Source organism: Kogia breviceps, chromosome 4, assembly GCF_026419965.1.
Source record: "Kogia breviceps isolate mKogBre1 chromosome 4, mKogBre1 haplotype 1, whole genome shotgun sequence".
Lineage (NCBI taxonomy): Eukaryota > Metazoa > Chordata > Mammalia > Artiodactyla > Physeteridae > Kogia > Kogia breviceps.
Window position 1 is genome coordinate 115,377,413 of NC_081313.1, and position 23,716 is coordinate 115,401,128.

Consider the following 23,716-nt stretch of genomic DNA (forward strand, 5'->3'; position numbering starts at 1 on the left):
TGCTTTGGTTAAAACATTGTTCTCAACTGGGGATAATTTTTATGGCCAAGTCTGAAGACATTTTTGGTTATCAAAACTCAGGAGGTACTATTGGTATCCAGCGGGTAGGGGTCAAGGATGCTGCTAAACATCCTGCAATGTACAGGGCAGCCCTCCCCACAACAAAGAATTATCTGGCTGATAATGCAACTTCAGATTTAATATCTTGTAACAAATAGAATTTCTACGTTTGGGAGTCACTAAGAGAATACTTTAAAATTACATCACTTTTTCTTCATTCTTCCTACAAATGCTTTACCAGTAGATGTAGAGGTCACAATTTAATATATAACTAGTGTTAGAAACAGCATGTCAGATAGCTGTTTGGCCAGGATGACAAGTGACTGTTATATTTCTAAGACTTATGAAGGTGAGGCCTGCCAGGAAGATTATTACTTGAGTTGAGATTTTTTAGTTATTTCTTTGCAAAATGACTTTCATAGCCCAGGGAAACAAACATTTTATCCAGTTTGTCTGAGCAGAGGCTTTATGCTTCTCAGAAGTCAAGTCCTAGGTCAAACCACTATAAAAGAAATACCTTTGCACCAGCCCCATACCATGTCCTAGATACTAGGGAAGACTTCAGCATGTGTGCCTCTCCAGGGTCACCAGTGTCACTGGGATGAGACTTGAAGTCAGGGAGTAGCTGCCTCTTTAGTCACTTTACAACAGATACCCTTATTATTCAAAGAAAATGCAAATGGACTTCTTTCCTGCCCACCCCACCCCCCAACCGTACCTAGATTAGTTTGATTGAATTCAGCTCTTTCAGATGTAGTAGAATGTTGAGCCCATCTCATACCATCAATAAGGAAACTCATTATTTAGTTGTCCTCTTCACCCTTACTGATCTCATCTCTGACCAAGGCTATTTAAGTACTAGCATATAGATTAATTTTGTTCAGTCAAGGCTGCTATTATCTTTTTTAGTACAATGTTCATAAGAAACTGGAGCCACAGTAGCCAGCAAGAGCCAAAAAGACATATCCCATCACCTCCCCCACACCCCATCAACATTATTACTTAGAAAGGAAAATAGACACAACAAACATTCAGTACTTATGAATGTTGGGCTTGGAATAAGAACACTGAACTTGTAATAAGAAAACCTACATTTGAGTTCCAGCCCTGTCACTTACTAGCTATGTGACTCTGGTCAAGGTACTTAACCTAAATGTACCTTAGAGTCCCCATTGGAGAAATAGGAAAAATAATAATGAAATGAATTGGCATGCATAAAGTGTTTTATAAGCTGTATACTATAATTTTTTTACTCCTCTCTCCTATACTGCTTTCAGAGACCTAAAGAAGTATCTGGAAATGTTTTGCTGCCATATCTGGGTTTTTATTGCTAGGGATGAGGCCCTATGTGGAAATTTTTCTTGGCAGAAGTTACTAAATACTTGTCTATTTATTTTTAATGAAATAAGAACCACCAAAACCCCCCAAACTCTTGATACTGTTTCTAACATCTTTTGTACCTTGGGAATTACAATAAATACAATCATACCTCCTCCCTAATTAGAAAAATATTTACAGTGCCCACTAATAGAATTAGACATAAATGTAGATAAGGATGAGAAGATACTTGCAGTTTTGTGTGTGGGAAAAACTGCTGCACAGGGAGATGAGGTTGTAACTACCCTGACTCCTGCAGAGCAGTAAAATGCTATCAAATTCAATCAAACTTGGCCAATTCATTTTTTTGTTCTTGAAGTACTCACCACTACTGGCAAAAAAGAGAAGACTAAATCCCTCAAATTTAAATCTTCTGATAAAGAAACTCACCATCAGAGAGTGGTATTGCTGGGTCTTCTGAGGAATGCAGTGGAAATCTGTCTGTGTCACTTTCCCCAGGACCATTGTGCCAGTGTGCAAGAATGCCTGTTCTTCATAAACAAAAAAAATATTACTAGCTGCAAAGAGAAGAAACTGTTCCAGGGTGTACGAATCCCACGCCAACCTCCAAAATAATGGCAAATACTGTTCTTATCTTAGCAACCCAGGGTAACCGTTATGCATTTATTTATTCACCACATATTTCCTGAGCAACTATTAAGGACCAGGCACTGTGTTAGGGGTTGTAACAATGATCTCTGCCCTTAAAAAGCTTCATCTTACATATCTCTGGAATAGAATGTTTTCAGAATGGAACCAAAGTTAACATGATGTTGATTTCAACTTCTGTATTCACTCACACAGCCACTGGTGCCATCCAGCTTGGGGAGCTGGAACAATTGACAGTAACTCTCATCTTTGCCAAGTCCACATTTTTGGCCTGATAACTCAGAATTCAGTGTATGACAATGGTATAAGCCAATGAGATCATCAGCTATAAGACTAAGTTGTTTTGGTTTCTTATTTAAATTTCTATGGTTAAATAAATACTTTTTCCACAGTGGGAACTTTTATTGTTTTTTTTTTTTTTTAAAGAATTAATATTCCTTTCTCCTCTTCCCTCTCCCTATATCCTTGTAAAGGAAACAGAAAAGACTATGGCCTTTACAATACCATGGGACTTCTGCTGCCCCTTTAGCCAGAAATTCAGGTAGGAAGGTCTTCTCATTCTGCATACCCTACCTCTTCCTTAGAGGCCTTATGCTTTTGAACCTTCATACCATTTGACCAGCCAGGTTCCTCAAAGTCCTTTCATGAGGACCACACCTTCTGTGGCAAACTAACAGCACAGATATTTTCAGATTGCGATCAAACTACAACCACATTTTGCCAAACATTTACACCTGACTACTCTTTTCCACTAAAGACAAGGGTATAATGATTTGCAGAAGCATTTAGTGTTTCCCCAATCCCCAAGCTCATCAGCAGAGAGACTCTGAAGCATGAAGCCTCATACCCTTATTTTAGCCTTTCATAGTGAGAGAGAAACTAAACTGTGTACACAGGGGAGAAGTATTATAGTTATTATGCATATGTCTTATTATCCCTATTGTGTGGCACTGTCTGTATCCTAAATAAGTGTCTTACCAAATACAACTATTGTAAAAACACTTGTTGAAAAAAGAAATGGCCCTTGGTTTAACCAAATTTGTTATTTTAAATAAAGTTTTGGGCTTCCCTGGTGGCGCAGTGGTTGAGAATCCGCCTGCCAATGCAGGGCACACGGGTTCGTGCCCCAGTCCGGGAAGATCCCACATGCCGCAGAGCAGCTGGGACCGTGAGCCATGGCTGCTAAGCCTGTGCGTCCAGAGCCTGTGCTCTGCAACAGGAGAGGCCACAACAGTGAGAGGCCCGCATACCACAAAAAATAAAAAATAAAAAAATAAAGTTTTGTTATTTGTTTCTTCTTACTTTATATGCATTGTTTCCCTCCATCTGGAATACTTTGATACTTCTTACTCATTGATACATGTAAGTACATTAATTGAGCACCTAGTATTTGCAAAGTACTATGCTAAGTTCTGGAGACACAGCAGTATACACATTGGACATGATTCTTGCCTTGTGGTGAACACAGTGTAATTATGCCCATTGCATGGCAAACTCCCACTTATTGTTTAATATGCCTGAGTTCAGTTTAAGTGTCCTAAGTGTCACCTTACCTAGGCAGCCTCTGTGACCTCATCTGGATTGAATAAGACATCCCCATTCTCTGGGCCACTGTCATCTTGCCCATATATCACACTGTCAACCTCCCCTAAGCTAAGACCTCCCCAAAACTGAAGGGCTACATCCTCAGTAGTAGATTAAGGAAAAAACCTGACCTACAGAGGGAGAGGGTAAGGATACCTGACTGTCTCCACATTAACTGTGAATGGAATAGAAAAAAAAGAAAACAACTCCCCTCTGAGAATTCCTAAACAAGTTTGCAAGCATATTGTGGGGGGCTAGAATTTCACACTACCTGTGTGACCCAGAAAACCTTGAGCTGAAAACCATGAAGGTGATCACTTTAGTGCCCCAGGCACCTTGTGTAAGCAAAAGTAAATCTTCTCTAAAAATCCTACAGGTAAGGTTCCTATAGAAATATAATCGCATATTAAAATATCACTAAAAACACAAGGAAATAATGAACTTCAGAATAATACCTGCAACGACTACGAGTATTCTAGTTATCAAATATATATAAAGAAAGTGTGTTTGTGATATTCTTTGTCCACAGTTTCTGGCACAGAGCTTCTAAAACCCTTGTAATTTCCTAAGTGGTAGGGATAAGAGAATTGTATTATGTTATTCATAAAAAGTCCCTTTCCATCATCCCTCAGTTTATGCTAATTAGGTGATTTATGGTGGGGCCCCTATAGCCTCAGGATAGGGCTGATGCCAGAAAGACCAAAGGATTAGAGGGTTACAATTTTCATCCCTACACCTGAGCTCTTGTGAAGGGAAGGGAGTTGGAAATTAAGCTCTATAAAAACTCTGAACAACAAGAGTTGATGAACTTCTGGATTGGTGAATGCATCAATGAGCTGGGACAGTGGTACACCCCAGATTTCTCAGGGACAAAATCTCTTTAAGTTCAGGACACTTCTGGATCCCACCCTAGGTAACTCATTTGGCTGTTCATTTGCATCCTTTATAATAAACCAGTAATAAAAAATAAAAGTGTTTCCCTGGGTTATGTGAGCCATTGCAGAAAATTATCAAACTTAAGAAGAGGGTCATGGGAACCCCTGATTTGTACCCAATTAGACAAAAGTGTGGGTAACTTGAGGACCCACTACTTGTGATTGGTATCTTAAGGGAGGGGAGCAGTATTGTGGGACTGAGCCTTTAACCTATGGAGTCTGTGTTAACTCCAGGTAGTGTTAGATTGACTAAAATTGTAGGACACCCAGTTGATGTCAGCAGAGAATTAGAGAATTGTTTTGTGTGGAAAACCCACACATTTGGTGTCAAAAGTGTTATAAGTATAGAAACAGTTTTTCCATTAGAATGTTTAGTATTTTTAAAGGAATTAGAGGAAATAAAGATAATGAAGAGGGCTTCCCTGGTGGCGCAGTGGTTGAGAATCCGCCTGCCGATGCAGGGGTCACGGGTTCGTGCCCTGGTCCGGGAAGATCCCACATGCCGCGGAGCAACTAAGCCCGTGAGCCATGGCCGCTAGGCCTGCGCGTCCGGAGCCTGTGCTCCGCAACGGGAGAGGCCACAGCAGTGAGAGGCCCGCATACCGCAAAAAAAAAAAAAAAAAAAAAAAAAAGATAATGAAGAAATAAGAAACTATCAAAATTGATCAGGCAGATTTGAAAAAGAGCCAGATGAACCTACAGAAATTTTTAAAATATGATCATTGAGATTAGTAACCCAAAGGACAAGTTAACCATCAGATTTGACAGCTGAAGGGAGAATTCGTGTTCTGAAAGATCATCTGAAGAATTTGCAAGATATAACACAGAGAGACAAAGAAATGGAAAATATAAGAGGTTGAGGTGCATGAAGGATAGGGTAAGATTCAACAAATATCTAATTAAAATTCAAGGAGATAATAGAGAGAATGGAGGAAGGCAGTATTCAAAGAAATAATGGCTGAACATTTTCCAGAATTGATGATATTCTAAATTCTGGAAGATCAAAAATTTCTATGCCAAAAAATTTAAATGAAATCCACACTTAGTCACCTCATAGTGAAAGTTCATGACATCAGAGAAAGAGGGGATCTTAAAATTAGGCAGAAGAAAAGACAAATTAATCTTCAAAGAAATGACAATTAAGCTGACAACTGATTTTTCAACAGCAGCAACAGAAGTCAGAAGACATTGGAATGTATCTTCAAAATGTTAAGAGAAAATTGCCATCAACTCCAAATCCAGTGAAACAGTTTAAGGATAAGAGCAAAACAAAAACATTTTCAGATAAACAGTATAAAAGAACTGAAAAAATTAGATAAAATTCAGATTTAAAAAAAGAATTTACTACCAATAGATGTTCATTAAAGGACATGCCAAAGGATGTACATATGGAAAAAGGAAAGTCATCCCAGAAGGAAGCTCCAAAATGCAAGAAGTAATGGTGACCAAAGAAAATTGTAAAACATTCTGTAAATCTAAACAAATGCTAACTGTCCAAAATAATAGCAATATGGGACTTCCCTGGTGGCACAGTGGTTAAGAATTCACCTGCCAATTCAGGGGACATGGGTTCGATCCCTGGTCCGGGAAGATCCCACGAGCAACTAAGCCCATGCGCCACAACTACTGAGCCTATGCTCTAGAGCTCGTGCACCACAACTACTGAAGCCTGCATGCCACAACTACTGAAGCCTGCATGCCTAGAGCCTGTGCTCCGCAACAAGAGAAGCCACCACAATGAGAAGCCCACACACTGCAACAAAGAGTAGCCCCCACTTGCCACAACTAGAGAAAGCCCGCACGCAACAACAAAAATCCAATGCAGCAAAAAATAATAATAATAACAAAATAATAGCAATAATGTCTAAATTCAACTATTTCTGAATAATTGTACATATACTGGAAGAGGATGAAAGGAGTTAAAGTATTATAAGGCTTTGTGTTGTCTAGAGGAGGCTAAATGTATTAAATTTATAATTTTTGCGTTAGATATGCCTGTCAAAATTTCTATGTAATCACTAAAATAAATAAAACAGTATGTATAACTTGCAGTTGATTACAGGGGATAAAATGAAATGGAGGGAACTTAATTCAAAAAAAGGATAAGAAGTTTTAAAAGCACGACAAATAGTAAAAAACTAGCAGGAACAAATCCAAGTATTTGAGTGATTACAATTAATATAACTATATTAACTTCTCAAAAGGCAAAAAATGTCAAACTAAATTTTTAAATGGCGTTAAATGCTGTTTACTGCAAACATAATTAAAACATAAGAACACAGAAAAGTTAAATTCTTTTTAAAGATTAAAAGTATATATTTTTATCTATATACATACATATAATATATACACACACATATATATAATATATATTCAGACTAGTTAAATATACATGTACTCTAAACTTTATCAATGTCACACATACCCAATAAAATATGTGCACATAGGCATTGAAAGACATACGTAGAAATGTGCATATGTGCTTTTTTCATAATGGCAAGAAAATGGAAACTCAAGTAGCTGTCAATGGTAGAATAATGAATGACAGATTCTGGTGTATTTATACCATATACTATACAACAATGAAAATGAACAAACTATAGCTACGAGCAACAACATGATGAATTCCACAAAAATAATTTAAATGAAAGGAGCCAGACACAAATGCAGACTGTATGATTTCATTTAAAAAAATTTCAAAAGCAGGGAAACTAAACTATGGTTTTAGAATTCAGGATTTTGTTTAAGGAGGGAAACCTTTTGGGGGAAGGAAGGAGTCAGTAATTGGGAGAGGAGTTATGAGGAAATACTCTATATCTTAGGAGGTGATTATATGGGTATATTCACTTAGGGACAATTTATCCAGCTGTCTTATGATTTGTATGCTTCTCTATATGTACTTTATACTTGAAAAAAATCCTAAGTAAAAATTAGCTCCCTACATTTTTTAAAATTAAAGCTAAATATAACAGTGTTTTTTCAAAAAGAAAAAAACTAAATCATCATGTTTAGGGATACATATTGAGGTGGAAAAGCTATTTATTTTAAAAGGGCCAAAAAGTAATTAACATGGAGGTCATGGTAGTGGTTCCTTTGGGAGGGAGGAGCAAGAATGGGTTATCTGGGTTGTAAACAAGGTTCTATTTCTTGATTTGAGTGGTAGTTACATGGGAGTTTGTACTAAATTATTATTGAGCTCTGTATATCTTAGTTTTGGGCATTTTTCTACATGAATATTTCACAATAAAAATACTTTAAAACAAGCTTCAGAGAAAGTAATTATAGGAGAATGTCTTCATGATTCTTAAAACACAAATTCTGGGGCTTCCCTGGTGGCACAGTGGTTGAGAGTCCACCTGCCAATGCAGGGGACACGGGCTCGTGCCCCGGTCCAGGAAGATCCCACGTGCCGCGGAGTGGCTGGGCATGTGAGCCATGGCTGCTGAGCCTGCGTGTCCGGAGCCTGTGCTCCGCAATGGGAGAGGCCACAACAGTGAGAGGCCCGCGTACCACAAAAACAAACAAACAAACAAACAAACAAACAAATTTTGTTACCATAGAGAAAGGAGTAATAAATTCAGCTACATTTTATTTGACACCATAGAGAGAGTGAAAACACTAGCCAAAGAACTGGAAAAGTTAATTACAAAGAATTCAACCCAAAAAGGAGTATTATCCATGTTATATAAAGAACACCCAGAAATCAAATAAAAAATTTTAAATGCAGACAATCCAATGTAAAATTGCACCAAAAGAAACATTTTTTATAGGTTCTGCACATACAAGGAAATTCAAATGGCCAACAAATATATGAATAATATTCAACCATATTAGTAACCAGGGGAAAAGCAAACTAAAATGAAATACAACTGTAGATCCACCACAATATACCCATCAGAATGGCTGAAATTAATAAGTCTGACAATACCAAGTGTTACCAAGGATGTGGAGCAATAGATTCTGTCATTCACTAACAGCAGGAAAACAATTTAGCATTATCCACTAAAGTTGAAGACCAAAAAACTCTGACTAAGCCTTTCTACTCCTGAGTATATATCCTGGATAATTATGTGCATGTAGTACCAGAATACATATGCAAAAATGTTCACAGCTATAGTGATTGTGATAGCCCCAAAATGGAAACAACACAAAATTCCAACAACAGAAGAATGGACCATTCAATGAAATACATACAGCAATGAAAAAATGAGTGAACTAGACTTAAACCTACAGATAACAGCATGGCTGAATTTTATAATACACAAGGTAAATAAATACAAAAGAAACATACAGCATGGCTCTTTTATATATTTTTAAATGAGACAAAACTCAATTATATTGTTTGGAGGTACAAACTTTTTGGTAAAGCTATAAAGAAAAGGCAAGCAGCTTATTACCATAAAAGTCAGGGTAGTGGTTTATCTCTAAGAGGAGGAGAAATGGTAAGTGATAGACAAGGACCACGAGGGGAACTTTGGGGAAGGGGTGCTGTCTATGTCCTATTTCTTGAACTGGGCACTGGTTACACAGATGTTTGCTTTAGAATTCTTTTTTTTTTTTTTTTTTGCCGTATGCGGGCCTCTCACTGCTGTGGCGACTCCTGTTGCAGAGCACAGGCTCCGGACGCGCAGGCTCAGTGGCCATGGCTCACGGGCCCAGCTGCTCCACGGCATGTGGGATCTTCCCGGACCGGGGCATGAACCTGTGTCCCCTGTATCGGCAGGCGGACTCTCAACCACTGCACCACCAGGGAAGCCCTAGAATTCTTTTCACACTGTACATTTATGGTTTCTGCTTTTTTTTTTTTTTAACCGTGTTCATTTTACAACTTAAAAAGTTGGAAACAACAGGGAGTTTAACTGGTAGTATCTGAATTACCTTACTTGCTCCTCAAGTTCAACTTGAAGGTATTGATAAATGCCCAGAGTTTAACATCCAGAGAATATATTTAATGTTACTTTGTGTCCAAACGTTGTCACTAGATCAAACTAAGAGTATTTATTCTTTTCACTTGTTCAGAAAACAACTCAGACAAATATGGAGTGAGGTATTTGTAAAAAAGAACCAAAAGAGTAAAAGTGTTTTAGATGGTGGGTGATTTATCCTGTAAACATACTATAATTACAAATTCAACCTGGAAGCCTCCTACTTTTTATACTTCCTTTTCTTCCTGGTCTTTGTTCTCTGCGATAAGAGGGCCAGATCTCTAACAGGTTGGGTAGTGGTTGGGGGTGGGAGAGGTGAGTGAGATAAGGAAAAGACCTTTATCCTATGGTTAAGGACCTGGGTGGAGTTAGTTTCAGGATGCTTCAGACAATATTATCAGAATATTAAATGCCATCTCCACCCTTTTAAATACTTAGGGTGAGCATTTCACTCACAAAATCTTTCCTTGAATTCAGGTTGATACTCCTATTTGAAGACTGTTAAAATGGGTCACAGAAAAAGAGCTACTCTCCCAGGATTAGATAACAAAATGGAGTAAAATTTCATTCCCTTTGACTCCAAGAATCTCATTCCGTGAAGCTCAATCATGAAGGGCAGAGGACTGTTGCTTACAACTAAATTATGTTTAAAATCAGATTGATTACCTACCTGCTCCACAGAGCTCCCCAAGTAACGTATTTACCTTTGGAATGCTGTCACCCTCAACTCTCAGAGTCCACAGAATGTGTTCCAGTTCAATTCTCTTTTAGAAGTTTCTCCCCACTAATTTTCCTCCATGTGGTTGTAGGGTCCCATACATGTGTACAAATGTCTCCTTCTTTAACCAGTTAGCCCTGAAAAAACTTCAGAGAGTTCAGCCATACTGGGTATACCCTCTTACTTTTTTGTTGTCTAATTCTTAAGAGTATGAAAAGGAGCACAAATTTATGCACAAAGACTAGCCTGGTTGTCAGAGACAAGCACTCTCCTATCCCTACTGCACCCACAATTACTTCATCCTCTAGCCTCAGTTTCCGTATTTGCACACAGCCTAGAATCAGATGCTTCTTCCCTCCTTCCCAGGAAGTTTAGACAAATTTTGATACAAAAGCAGAGCCAAGGGCTCTCCAAGTTCTTTCAGAGACACAGGTAGATGATTGTTTCCTTGTAAAAAGATCTACACCAGCTACTATAATGCAGACAACACAATTTCCCAGAACGGAGGTAGAGTAAAAGGCAACAGAAAGAGATGAGATGGCTGGAAAGAAGCCCCAGTTCCCCTAATCTCATCCCTCCAGCTTTGTTCAGGAGCTATAGAGGCAATCAGCCTGACTCACTGACAGCACTACTTCTCTCAGGTCAAAGAGCATTAAGAAGTGAAGCACTGCTGGGCCCCATAGTCAGGGCGTGACAAGCATTATGGGATATATATGTCCCAGGACTGGCTGGCTTTTCTCTCAGCTCCTCATAGTCTAGCATCATCCTCATCTCACTCATGTTCTCATTGCTGAGAAAGGGCCAGACTAGAAGACACCCCTGCGGCCCCAGGTAGAAGAGCTGGCTCAAGTTGCAGGATATCTAATTGCTTGAGAAGGGGAACCTGAAATTTTCCCCAGTGGCTCTAAGCATTTCTGTAAGCAACGTCTGTTTTCAGCAACTCCCTGCACCAGCCATGCTACAGAAAGATTTAGTGGAGCTAAGTGAATGGCCAGAGAGAAAAGCTGGCATTATCCCTAAAACAAGCCCACTTCACTTCTCAGCCTCTGGGAGAACACCAAGTAAGGAGAAGAGCAACCATCCAATCAAGTGTGGGATGAAAGCATTACCTCATCAGGGTGAGCTCCCATTAGCTGAAATTACTCCGGATAAAGCTTTCATGGGAGTAAATGAACCCTTGTCAGGAACTCACACCCCACCCAGGGACCGTTTTCCTCCCCTATAGCTTCTTATTTTTAAATTAAGAAAAGGGGTGGATGGGGAACAACAGACCATTCCCTAACATTTTTCATAAGCATACATGGTATTGAGAAGGTTTAGATCTTCTCTCCCCCAAAATTATTATTCAGTGACTTTTGGACAAAAATAGGGGGTCATCTGCAACAGATTGGTAAGGGAAGTTGGAGAGGAGGAGGCAAAAAGAGTGAATTATCAGTCGTGTTCTGAACCTGCAGTGGAACTGTCAGAGGGACAAAGAAACAAAAAGAATAATAAAAATCAAAACACATTGGAGGAGATGGCAAGACACTGACTTGTTTTGCAACTTAAAGTTATCCTCATAGCTACAGCTTCTGTTTTTAATGAAAACTGCCAAAAGTTATCCTGTTTTTTTAAAGCAAATAAATATAAGCAGCAAATTTCTAGTTTGTGACTTAAATCCAGTAATGAATAAAGCTCTCAATAAACCTGTCTTCCTGCTATCAAAACCCCATATTTGACAGAACCAAGAACAAAAGTTTGTTTTATGTGTGCTTCAGAAACTGTTTGCATTTAGTGATTAAAGGGAAAGGAAGGCACATCTCCTAAGATAGACTTGTTTCTATCACACAGAAATTAGCTGTCTAGGGGGCTTCCCTGGTGGCTCAGTGGTTAAGAATCCTCCGGCCAATGCAGGGGACATGGGTTCAAGCCCTGGTCCGGGAAGATCCCACATGCCGCGGAGCAACTAAGCCCATGTGCCACAACTACTGAGCCTGTGCTCTAGAGCCTGCAAGCCACAACTACTGAGCCCACATGCCACAACTACTGAAGTCTGCACACCTACAGCCTGTGCTCTGCAACAAGACAAGCCACCACAATGAGAAGCCCATGCACCAAACCGAAGACCCAATGCAGCCAAAAATAAATAAATAAAATAAATAATTTTTTTTTTAATTTTTGAAAAAAAAAAGTTAGCTGTCACCTAAGAACTGATTTGCAAAAAAGGCCATGAAAACAAGTCTAATTTCAAATATAGAGAGTTGACTATTTGAGAAGGGAGTTCTGTTCCCATATTAGAGGCAGAGGCTATTTGGGAACATAATTATATCTTTTATTCTAAATTGATTTAAACTTAAAATTGACAGAATATAGGGAGCAGATTTGTTGTGGTTTGTTGTTGCTTTCCAAAGGGCTTTAAAACAGCTATTTTTTAGTGAAGTAGTCTAAACCAATGACTAGTTTACTATTGCTACAATGTAATTCACACTCAAGATTCCTTCTGCTTTGTAGCCAGGCCTACTTTGAGCCCAGCCCAGACTGCAATCATCAGGTTCCAAACATGTTGGAATCTGTGGCAAAGTCTTCAAACTGGAATTCTACAGCAGCAATTTAACCATGTTTAAAGACCAAAATTCTCTGGAGAGAATGGATTCTGACTTGGGGATATCCTTGGGGATAAATTATGCAGGGTATAGGTCACGAGGAGGACCCAAAAGAACACTGAAAAAATGATTATTCACTTTGGTAGTCATGTCCCAGGTGCCTTGTAAAACCTTTTATCTTTGACACCTTCACTCATTCAGGTGACCTTTATTCAGTACCTCCTACGTGCTGTTATTATAAAGATGTGTCAGACTCCTCTTGATTCAAGTTTGGCTTCTACCACTACCAGAAATAAACTATAAAAGATAGCTCAGTGTTCCCTTATGCAAGGTTCCTTAATAATTTTTACCATCTACTGAGCACCTACTGTGTGCCAAATACTTTTCCATATGTCAGAGGTCCTCAAACTTTCTCTTTTCTCAGAGCCCATCGTGTCTCAGCAAGTTTTCCACCATTCCCTTAGGCCAAAAGAAATACCTAACAGCTCCATTTATTAAATAATTTGATCTAAACAAGAAGCATTTATATACTAAGGACTTAGTAGTTGTTTGAAAAAAATGATACATGTAAATTGAAAGGAAACTATTATTTCTATTTTATTCTTAAATAATCACAATTACTTATTAATGAGATGTGTGCACCTATTTCACACTGCTCAACTTCTTAATCACACTGGACACCACCACCCTTACTTAGTGTTCCATGTTGATTTTTACATGGTACTTGCTTTTTATCACACTGAAAACCCAGCTTTGTGAAGATACAAGCATAAGGCATGACAGAAGGTAGCACAATCTAATTTTGAAACTCTTAACTACCTCTGGTACCCAATGTACATGTGTTTCCCTCAAATTTTTGAAATATCCAACTGTGGTAACCATGTGAGTTCACTGCAGAGGCTTAGGGTGCCTAAACACAGTTTGGGAACCATGGACGTATGCCATTTCATTTTATCTTCACAACATTTCTGCACTGCAGGTACTACTCTAATTTTTAGATGTGGGAGTTGAGGTTGAGGACAGTTAAATAATTTACAAAGTTCACATAACTAGTAGGTGGTAGCACTGGGATCTAGGTCTGCCTGACTCAAAACCCACATGCTCTTCCTGTTAGCCATGCTGCCTTTCTCCTCTCTCACTAGCTTTGCAGGATATTAGAATCACAGACTATCAGAGCTGGAAGGATCAGAGGGATGACCTAGTCCCAGAACTCTGGTTTTACAGATGATCAAGACACACACTGCTTAAAGGCAGAGCTGGAGCCCAGGCCCCCAGACTCCTGGTCTAGAGTTCTTTCCATAGCATCAGGCTGATTCCCTAATAGATGAGTGTAAGAGGAGGGAAAAAGTGTCCCCAAAACATATCTGCCCCATAAGAGGTTTCCATGTTGGGGTTCACGTTTGGTCAGAGGCAAAGGATGTGCCCTCCAAAGATCAGAGGCTGCTGTCGGGAAAGCAGAAGGTAACTTTTCCCAACCACTGCCCACTTGACAGCTATAGAAGAAGCAGGGGAAATAGAAAATATCTTAATTTTCTCTCTGCTAGTGATATGTTTTCAGAACAGGAAGCTCTGGATTCAATTTTTTTGTCAGTGCAAACATAAAACTATTTCCTGGCCAAATATTAATCCTCCCCCCTTTTGCATGCTCTTCTGGAATATATCTCACACCCTTCTTCTGTAGAAACCAAAAACTGAAAGTACTTGTTCAGGAGTGGATGGCAGAGTCAGAATGATGATGATGATATTCAACTAACACTCACTGGACTTGTACTATGTGCTCCAGGCCAGGCACTGTGTTGAGAGCTTTACACTTATTATATTTTCAAATAATTTATTTCAAAATATAATATATACACAGAAAATGGCATAGGGCTTCCCCAGTGGTGCAGTGGTTAAGAATGCACCTGCCAGTGCAGGGGACAAAGGTTCGAGCCCTGGTCCAGGAAGATCCCACATGCCACGGAGCAACTAAGCCCATGCGCCACAACTACTGAGCCTGCACTCTAGAGCCCACGAGCCACAACTACTGAAGCCCGCGCGCCGAGAGCCTGTGCTCTGCAACAAGAGAAGCCACCACAATGAGAAGCCCGCGCACCGCAGCGAAGAGTAGCCCCCATTCACAGCAAGTGGAGAAAGCCTGAGCATAGCAACAAAGACCCGATGCAGCCAAAAATATATAAATAAAACAAATTAATTTATTTTAAAAAATGAAAATGGCATAAAGCATATATATATAAAATATATAGGGCTTCCCTGGTGGCGCAGTCCGCCTGCCGATGCAGGGGACGCGGGTTCGTGACCCGGTCCGGGAAGATCCCACATGCCGCGGAGCGGCTGGGCCTGTGAGCCATGGCCGCTGAGCCTGCGTGTCCGGAGCCTGTGCTCCGCAACGGGAGGGGCCACGGCAGTGAGAGGCCCGCGTACAGCAAAAAAAAAAAAAAAAAAAAAAGAAGAAAAAAATATATATATATGTATATATGTCTGTATTTATACCAATAATGATAAAGCAAATACCCATGTAACCATCACCCAGATCAAAAACTAAAACATTGCCACCTCAGAAGCTCCTCCCCCAGTCACAGCCCTCACTTTCCTTTTTAGAGGTGAACTATATATTGACTTTTATAATCATCATTTCTTCATTTTTCTTTACAAATTTACCAACTGTTGACAGAGCCATAAATAAAATGTGGTTTTGACCATTAACAGCTTCCTTCCAGGGCCCTGCCTCCCACTCCAGGTTCCCCTGTTGTCTCTAGGCTGCGGCTCAGCATTTCTACTTTGACTGCCCTGCACATCTTCTTGGAAGATCGTCTACTTCCTGAATTCCTTATTCAATTCCTTCTTAAGGAACAGTGCATGGGAAGTCAAAATCAAAACTGCATGTCTGAAATGTCTTTATTGTATCCCCAAATTTGATAGATAGGTTGGCTCAGAATTGAATTCTAGTTTAGAAATTGATTTCTATGAAATGTTTGAAGGCATTTCTCCATTGCCTTTTCTAATGGTGCTTTTGAGACTTCTGATGTCATTCTTATTCCTGTCCCTTTGTGGATGCCCTGTGTTTCCAATCTGGAAGATTTCAGGATCTTTTCTTTATGCCTGGTTCTGGAGTTTGGGAGTGATTGATGCTGTGCAGCACCAACCAGATGCCCCTTCAGGAATGCAGTTACTCCCCCCAACTTCTGGGAATGCTGCCATGACCATCGGCTGTCAGCCCTCTTTGGAGAATGCCTTGGCTGAAGAAAACTTCCAGGATCAGCCTGTATAGAATAGCTGACAACAAGGTCAGGGGAGGGGTGAAGGCCCAGCTTCCTCACCTCAGCTGGCGACAATTCTGCGCACCCATCCCAGCTCTAGAGCTCCCCATGAGAGGTCAGCTGAGGTCTTCACTGGGCCTGCACCACTGCCCAAGTTCTTCCTCTGCCCTTTCCTTCCCCTTCCTTCCACATGTGTTGATCCCAAGAGCACTCTCCTAAGTGTCCTGCCTGCTACCCTTCATCGAGAGTTTCTTCCCAGAGAACCCAACTTGCAACTACAACATGCCTTGCTGTGGGTCTTGTTTTCATTCATCATGTTGAACAAATCCGTAGGCCCCATATTCTTGCTAACATTTACCTCCACTATGAGTATGTTGGCATACCCATTTTAGAGATGCACAAACTCAGACTATGGAAGTGAAATAATTTGCAGAACAAGGTCACAGGTAGTAACAGGTAGTACAATAGGTAGGAAGTAGCAGAAATGGGATTTGAAACCAGGTTTGTCTTAGGGCAAAACCAGTGCAGTGTTCGTTTCTGGAGTGACTGTGGGAGTTTTGGCTACACACACTGAGTCCCAAGCTTGTTGAAGAGGAAAGAGGAGCAGGCAGAATCCAGGAACACAGCATGAACATAGTTACCTTTATTCTTTCAGTACAAGCCACTTTGTTCCCATGGGAGAAAGTCGATTCTGCCTGCTGCAATGGACGTTGTGCCTTCAGCTACCATGGCATCCATTCAGATGAAAGCTGAGTGTCTCTACATAAGCAGCTCTGATAAATGTTGGGACAGGAGCACATGTAAGAAAGATAAAATGAAGTGGGGAAACAGAGGTTCTGCCTAGTGTGTTTCTCTTATGACAAATATTTGGTATTTAATTTTATTGCCAGCAAAGCTCATGTGACATTGGGAAGATTCCTTCTCTCTGGGCCTCAATTTTCCTTTGTATAAATTAAAGGTTTACAACAGATAAATCCCATGGACTTTAAAAACCTCATGAATAAACCACAAGTTGAATACCTATTACCAAGACATATACCTTCATTCAACAAATATTTATTGAATGCTTGTTACGACCCAGGCACAGTTCTAGGCACACATAGAACACACGGTTCTAGGGATATATAAGTGAACAAAACAAATGAAATTCCCTGGACTGAAGGATCTTACGTTGTAGTGGGACACTTACTTAGTGCTTACCTTGTGCCAAGCAGAGGTTTGAGCACTTGTAGACATATCAACTCTTTTAATCCTCATGACAGCATTTTGAGGTAGGTACTATTAACATCATTCCCATTTTACAGCTGAAGACAGAGGTGTAGAAACATCAAATTGTACTTGTTACAAATCTGCGATGTGAACCCAGGCATTCTGGCTTCAGGGGCTAGGCTCTTATGTTATGCCACCACTGACTCTGGAAAAGTCCAATGGAACTACTTTCAAACTTATTGGTTTTGAAATTCTTGCCAAAACATGATGACCTTGTAAAGCTAACATAAAAGGCCACTTTCAGAACAGTACTTAGAAGATTTACACAAGAAACATTTTCTATTTTATGTTAATAGAAATTCAAAGACAAATCATTCTTTCAGTAGCCAAGTGAAATTCTAAATAGAAATGATAACCACATTTCATTCCAGCATGATTGTATAGACTATAACTTAAATGAATATAGTGCCAGCTGAGAGCTTTAAGAAATTTATTTTTCTTACTAAGTTTCTTATTTTTGGTTTACATATTCCTTGAAACAATCTGACAACTAGAATAATCACCTACACTTTATTTTGTAGGTGACAGCTAATAATTATAAAACAGATGTTCCTCAACTTATAATGTGGTTACATCCCAATAAGTTGAAAATATTATAAGTCAAAAATGCATTTAATACACCGAGCCTACCTAACATCACAGCTTAGCCTAGCCTACCCTAAACATGCTCAGGACACATTAGCCTACAGCTGGGCAAAATCATCTAACACAAAGCGTATATCATAAAGTGTTGAATATCTCATGTAATGTATTGACTACTGTACTGAAAGTGAACAGAATGTTTGTTTGGGTATAGAATGCTTGTAAGTTGTTTACCCTTGTGATCACATGGCTGACTTGGGGCTGTGGCTGCCCAGCATCATGAGACGCGTTATCACTAGCCCCGGAAAAGACCAAAATTCAAAATTCAAGGTACAGTTTCTACTGAATGCATATAGCTTTCACACCATTGTAAAATCGAAAAATCTTAAGTTGGACCAGTCAGGGATGTACATTGTACGCTGATACTAACTTATGTCACTGACAGAAGGATCTGTAAGAAAGAAGAGTCTGTATAGGAACTTGCTGGTCTCTGAGCCTTCAGATGCACCCTCTGTGGTGAGATTCGTTCTGCCCAAGCTCAGGGCAAGTTCCAAGAGAAAGTCTGGATGTCAGGGCAGCCTGGGCAAATTTCCAGATTGCTCTGTCAGGTTTGGAGGGGCTCTTTGATATCATCTTGTCAAGGTATCTTACTTTACCATTTCAGGAGGAAACTGAGGCTCAGAGGGGTATAGAATTAATGGCAGATACAAAGCTAGAGCCCAGGTGTCCTGATGGGATGATCAACTGTCCCAAATTTCCCCAAAACGTGGGACTTCCAGTGTTAAAATAGGGCAACTTGAGGGAGAAACAGAATGAATTGGTCACTCTGACTCTTAGTTCTGGCTATCCACTGCTTTTAAAAATATTTTCAGGATGCTGCATCATTCCCTGCTGGTCCCAAGCTCGGGAAGAACCTTTGTCTTTTTCCTTTGACTTCCCTTTTGAGTTTCATGCAGAATTTTTAAGACTGTATCCTCCTGCCTATTGCCCATTTCTCTCCACTCCCTCTCTCGTTTTCTCTGGGAAAGTGGAGTTTGCAGGGCAAGCAGGGTGATAGTCATATAGGAACTAAGAAGGACTGATTTCATCTCTAGAAATCCAAGAACACCTGAATGGTCCAAATGATATCCAGAGAGTGAAGCAGTATCCCTCACAACCCATGAAAGGCAAGAGCTGGCCTCTGTGTAGGTAGACAACTCCTGAAAAGATGGGATTTCACAGCCAGGGATGGCTCTGACTGCCCTCTCTCCACCAAATACCTCTTCTTCCTAATGACTCAAGCCAGTAATTCCAACATCAGAGTTTCATTCATGCAACTTAAGCCAAACAAAGGCTTATTAAATGAATTCCCCTTGCAAAGGTTAATAAATCAGTGATCAATCTCTCCAAATGAACAACTTCCTCAGAAACTCTGACCACTTCTCTGCTTTCTAATGCACTCATCCTGTTCTGTGTGTATACAGTTCAGGCTCACATGCTCATGAAGATGTGGAAGACACAGCTCTCCAACAGTCTGCATTTCCTCTGCATACACTCCCTTCTATGTCCCCCTCAGGCTGGGGATGTCTCTCCATCCAGCTCCCATTATAGGGCCACATGAGAGCAGTGGCCCATAAGATAAAGTCTAAGCTCTTCTGCTTACTTGTGAAGACCTGTCTGATTTGCTTAAAAAGGTATGCTCTAAAGGGCAGGGCCTTGGTAAGTAGTTTCATGGCTATATTCCCAGCACCTAATCTGGTGCCTGGTACACAGAGGTGCTCAAAAAATACTTACGTTGATCAACTAACTGATTCAACTCTTTCTACATGCATTTATCACCCCAGACTTCCTGGCTAGAACCCTTCACTCACAAACTTCAACTCCCCCTGACCTTGCACGTACATTCAGTGGTCAGAACTGCCTGTTGCACCTTGGTTCTTGTACTGCTTACTCTGGAAGTCCCCTGCCTTCATCTCCATCCACCTAGTCTATCCATCTTTCAAGTCCTATTTCTGCCAGGAGCCTTCCTGAGTACTACACCCCATCATGATTCCTCCCATGCCACATAGCTACTACACTCATCATTCAACTGGCATTCTACCCCTCAACTTAAATTGTCCTGGGATTCCACACTACCATGGTATAGCAACCTTACTCTCTTCATCCCCTTGCTTCCTTTGCTGGTGTCACTTTGCTGAGAATCTGTCTTTGGCCCTCTGCGCTTTTCTCCCAGTTCCCTCTCTCTGATGCCTCATACAATCTTACAGCTTCAACTATTTCCTCTCCACAGTAGAATCCCAAATCTAGACCTTCAAAATTCTGTCCTCTCTCCCCAGCTCCTGAGTCAAATTTCCAACTACCAATGAAACATTGGTAGTTGGAAATGGGCTCTGCTGCCATCACCTTTCTCACCAAATGAAGCCCTGACTTCCCAGGTGTTACTATCACCCTTCTCTCCAGTCAAACAGGGTGGAAAATGCAGCCATTAGGGATGAGGGAGAAAGGTAAGTACTATCAACAACGATAACAAAATTAATCAATATGCAATCTTAGAGAGAAATGGAGGGACTTCCTTGGTGGTCCAGTGATTAAGAATCCACACTCCCAATGCAGGGGGCCTGGGTTCGATCCCTTGTCAGGGAACTAGATCCTGCATACTGCAACTAAGAGCCCACATGCCGCAACTAATTGTCTCGCATGCCGCAACTAAAGATCCCACATGCTGCAACTAAAGATCCGCATGCTGCAATGAAGATCCTGTGTGCTGCAGTTAAGACCCAGCACAGTCAAATAAATAAATAAATTTGTTATAAAGAATGGAAAATTTTATTTGAGCCAAACTGAGGATTATAACCCAGTAGAGAGTCTCTCAAAGAGTTATGAGGATGGTTCCAAAGAATAAGGGAGGAGGTCAGTACACATGCGACAAGCAAAAGTTGCCTGTAATCAAGCACACGTCTCTCGTAATTTCGACCAAGGTTTGGAAGGCATTTCATGACCAATTTGTCCCATGGCACTAGGAATGCTAGGCAAGGATTCTCAGGTCAGGCAAGGATTTCATTGACAGTCCACTCAACGTGCTATTACTGGACTAGGCCCTGTTAACAGTAACCAAAAGCCTCTGGACTGCCTATCTCACTAGTTTGTTATGGTCCAGGAAATGGTTCCCTCTTGTTGCTTCTTCACATATCTAGAGTTACACTATCACACTCATTGATCTTATAGAACTATATATTTATAGTGGTCAATTGTTTGTAATCACCTAATCATCATTAATTTTATCTGAGGCTCAGTCACACATTTGGTAATGCAAGAAACAATAATCTTATAAAATAGGCAGAATACAAGTAATATAGCTAGTAACATTAATAAGGTCATAAGTAAGTATTTCAGCTAAGAACTTCCATTAGGTGTGGCCCAGTAACTATCCAGGTCATCTGACCAGTCTGTCCTGCACCAATTGCTATCTTTAAGGGAAATTATATATTGGCATTGTACATAAAGTTCCCTAAAGCTGTCTGCACATACAAGGCAAGTGGTAGGTCATCATGACCCCTTCAAGAATTGAGAAAGGAATGTTATCTTCTAAGGAATTACATGGCTGGCACCAGAAGGAGAAAAATTGATCTTTACAGTTGAGTCAGTTGAATAGGCATTTCTGTCATTGGGGAGGTCTGGTTAACTCATAATGCAGATGTACAACACACACTGGAGGGGAAGCAGGAGGCCCAAAGGAGCAGGGAAAAATTTTATGTTTAAACTTTTCTTGTCTTGCCTTAAAATGGGAATTTTATTTCATCAATAGAAAGACATAGTCAATTCTCCTTGAGAAGATCTCTCAATCTTTCTCCCCACCCACCCCCAATTCATTGTCCACACAACAACCAGAGTAATCTTTTTAAAAAGTGAGTCAGATTCCCCTCACTCCCATACATACACTTAAAGTCCTGCAATGACTTCCCATTGCACCTAAAATAAAGGGTCCAGGTTATCTGGCTCCTGCTGCTCCCTTCACCCCTCAGGTTTCTCTCTCCTGGACTCCATCACGTGCCCTTGGGGGTCCTCTGCTCCTAGGGACCCTTCTCCCTCTACTCTCTGCATGGCTGACTTCTTGTCTTTAAAAACCTGCTGCAGGACTTCCCTTGTGGTCCAGTGGTTAAGACTCCACACTTCCACTGCAGGGGGTGCAGGCAGGAAGTTCCATATGCCTCACGGTGCAGTCAAAATAAATAAATAAATAAATAAAAATCGGCTTCACTTTTAACCCAACCCCTGAGTACTTTGAGAAATATCAGAGGGCTACTTCTTGTCTCCCAAATACAAGGTTACACTTGAGTTTGTGTCTGGAGTGACCTGTGTCCTCCTCTCTACCCACTTCCTGTTTGTCTTTCAAAGCTCTGCCAATATCACCTCCTCTTTCAGACCAAGCCCAGTGAAATCACTCCTGTCATGAATGCCAAAGAACTTAGGGTCAGAGCCATCATTCAGTACTTATCAGATCCTCTCCTTATTTCAGTATTGTCAATTTTTTAAAAATGTTTTATGCATATTGTTTTATTTTCCAGATATAAAGTTTCTTCTGAGAACAAGGACCATTCTTTATATCCTGAATTGCAGCAAGCTCACTAGACCAATTTACATTTGTACAACCTTTTAAAATACCTTTTATTTATTTTTGGCTGCATTAGGTCTTCATTGCTGGGCACGGGCTTCTCATTGCAGTGGATTCTCTTGTTGCAGAGCATGGGCTTTAGGCACACGGGCTTCAGTAGTTGTGGTGCGTGGGCTTAGTAGTTATGGCACACGGGCTTAGTTGGTCCGCGGCACGTGGGATCTTCCCGGACCAGGGCTGGAACCCATGTCCCCTGCATTGGAAGGCGGATTCTTAACCACTGTGCCACGAAGGAAGTCCCTAAAATACCTTTTAAAAAGCTAATGAATAGGGCTTCCCTGGTGGCGCAGTGGTTGAGAATCCGCCTGCCGATGCAGAAGACACGGGTTCGTGCCCTGGTCCGGGAAGATCCCACATGCCGCGGAGCAACTAAGCCCGTGAGCCATGGCCGCCAGGCCTGCGCATGTTCGTGCCCTGGTCCGGGAAGATCCCACATGCCGCGGAACAACTAAGCCCGTGAGCCATGGCCGCCAGGCCTGCGCGTCCGGAGCCTGTGCTCCGCAACGGGAGAGGCCACAACAGTGAGAGGCCCGCATACCGCAAAAAAAAAAAAAGCTAATGAATATATTTTTAAAATTGTAATAATTTTAATGATAATTCACATTTGAAAATCAAAACAATATAAAAAGATTTGAAAAGTCTTCCTTACATCTTGTTCACATCTACCCGTATCCTACCTATCTCATTTTTGAGTCTACAGGAAACAACTTTTATTAGTTTCTTATGTATTATTCCTGTTTCTTTATGATAATGTGGAAAAATATTAATATATATTCTTCTTATTCCCTGTACTTATACAAAAGGGACACACTCTCCACATGGCTATGTACCTCACTTTTTTCACTTAGCAGTGTATCCTGGAAATCTCTCCAAAACAGTACATAGAGAGGAGATATTACTATTCTAGGGCTACAGAGTATACCATTGTGTGGATAGTTTATTTTACTCATTCCCTGTTACTGATTTGTTTCCATGTTTTGCTATTATAAATAATACTCCAGTGAATAATGTTGTACACGTATCATTTAATACTTGTGAAGTTGTGTCTGCAGATAGATTCCCAGAAGCAGAATTCTGGATCAAAGCGTAAATGCATCTATAATTTTTGCCAATATCTTCAGATTCCTTTCTCAAGGGTTACGGCATTTTGCATTCCCTTCAGCA

The 23,716-nt window shown here is 40.5% G+C and overlaps 1 protein-coding gene across 2 annotated transcripts in view; it reads left to right on the forward strand.

The window, feature by feature from the left end:
* WNT8A (Wnt family member 8A) overlaps positions 1 to 23,716 on the forward strand; it is a 45,330-nt gene that overhangs the window by 3,744 nt on the left and 17,870 nt on the right. The window contains exon 2 of one of the 2 annotated variants that reach the window (XM_067033395.1): positions 2,520 to 2,587. The exons of the other annotated variant lie outside the window; for it this stretch is intronic. Coding sequence (XP_066889496.1) covers positions 2,535 to 2,587 — 53 coding nt within the window. The 5' untranslated portion in view covers positions 2,520 to 2,534. The remainder of the gene's footprint in view (positions 1 to 2,519; positions 2,588 to 23,716) is intronic. 2 annotated transcript variants of the gene reach the window in all.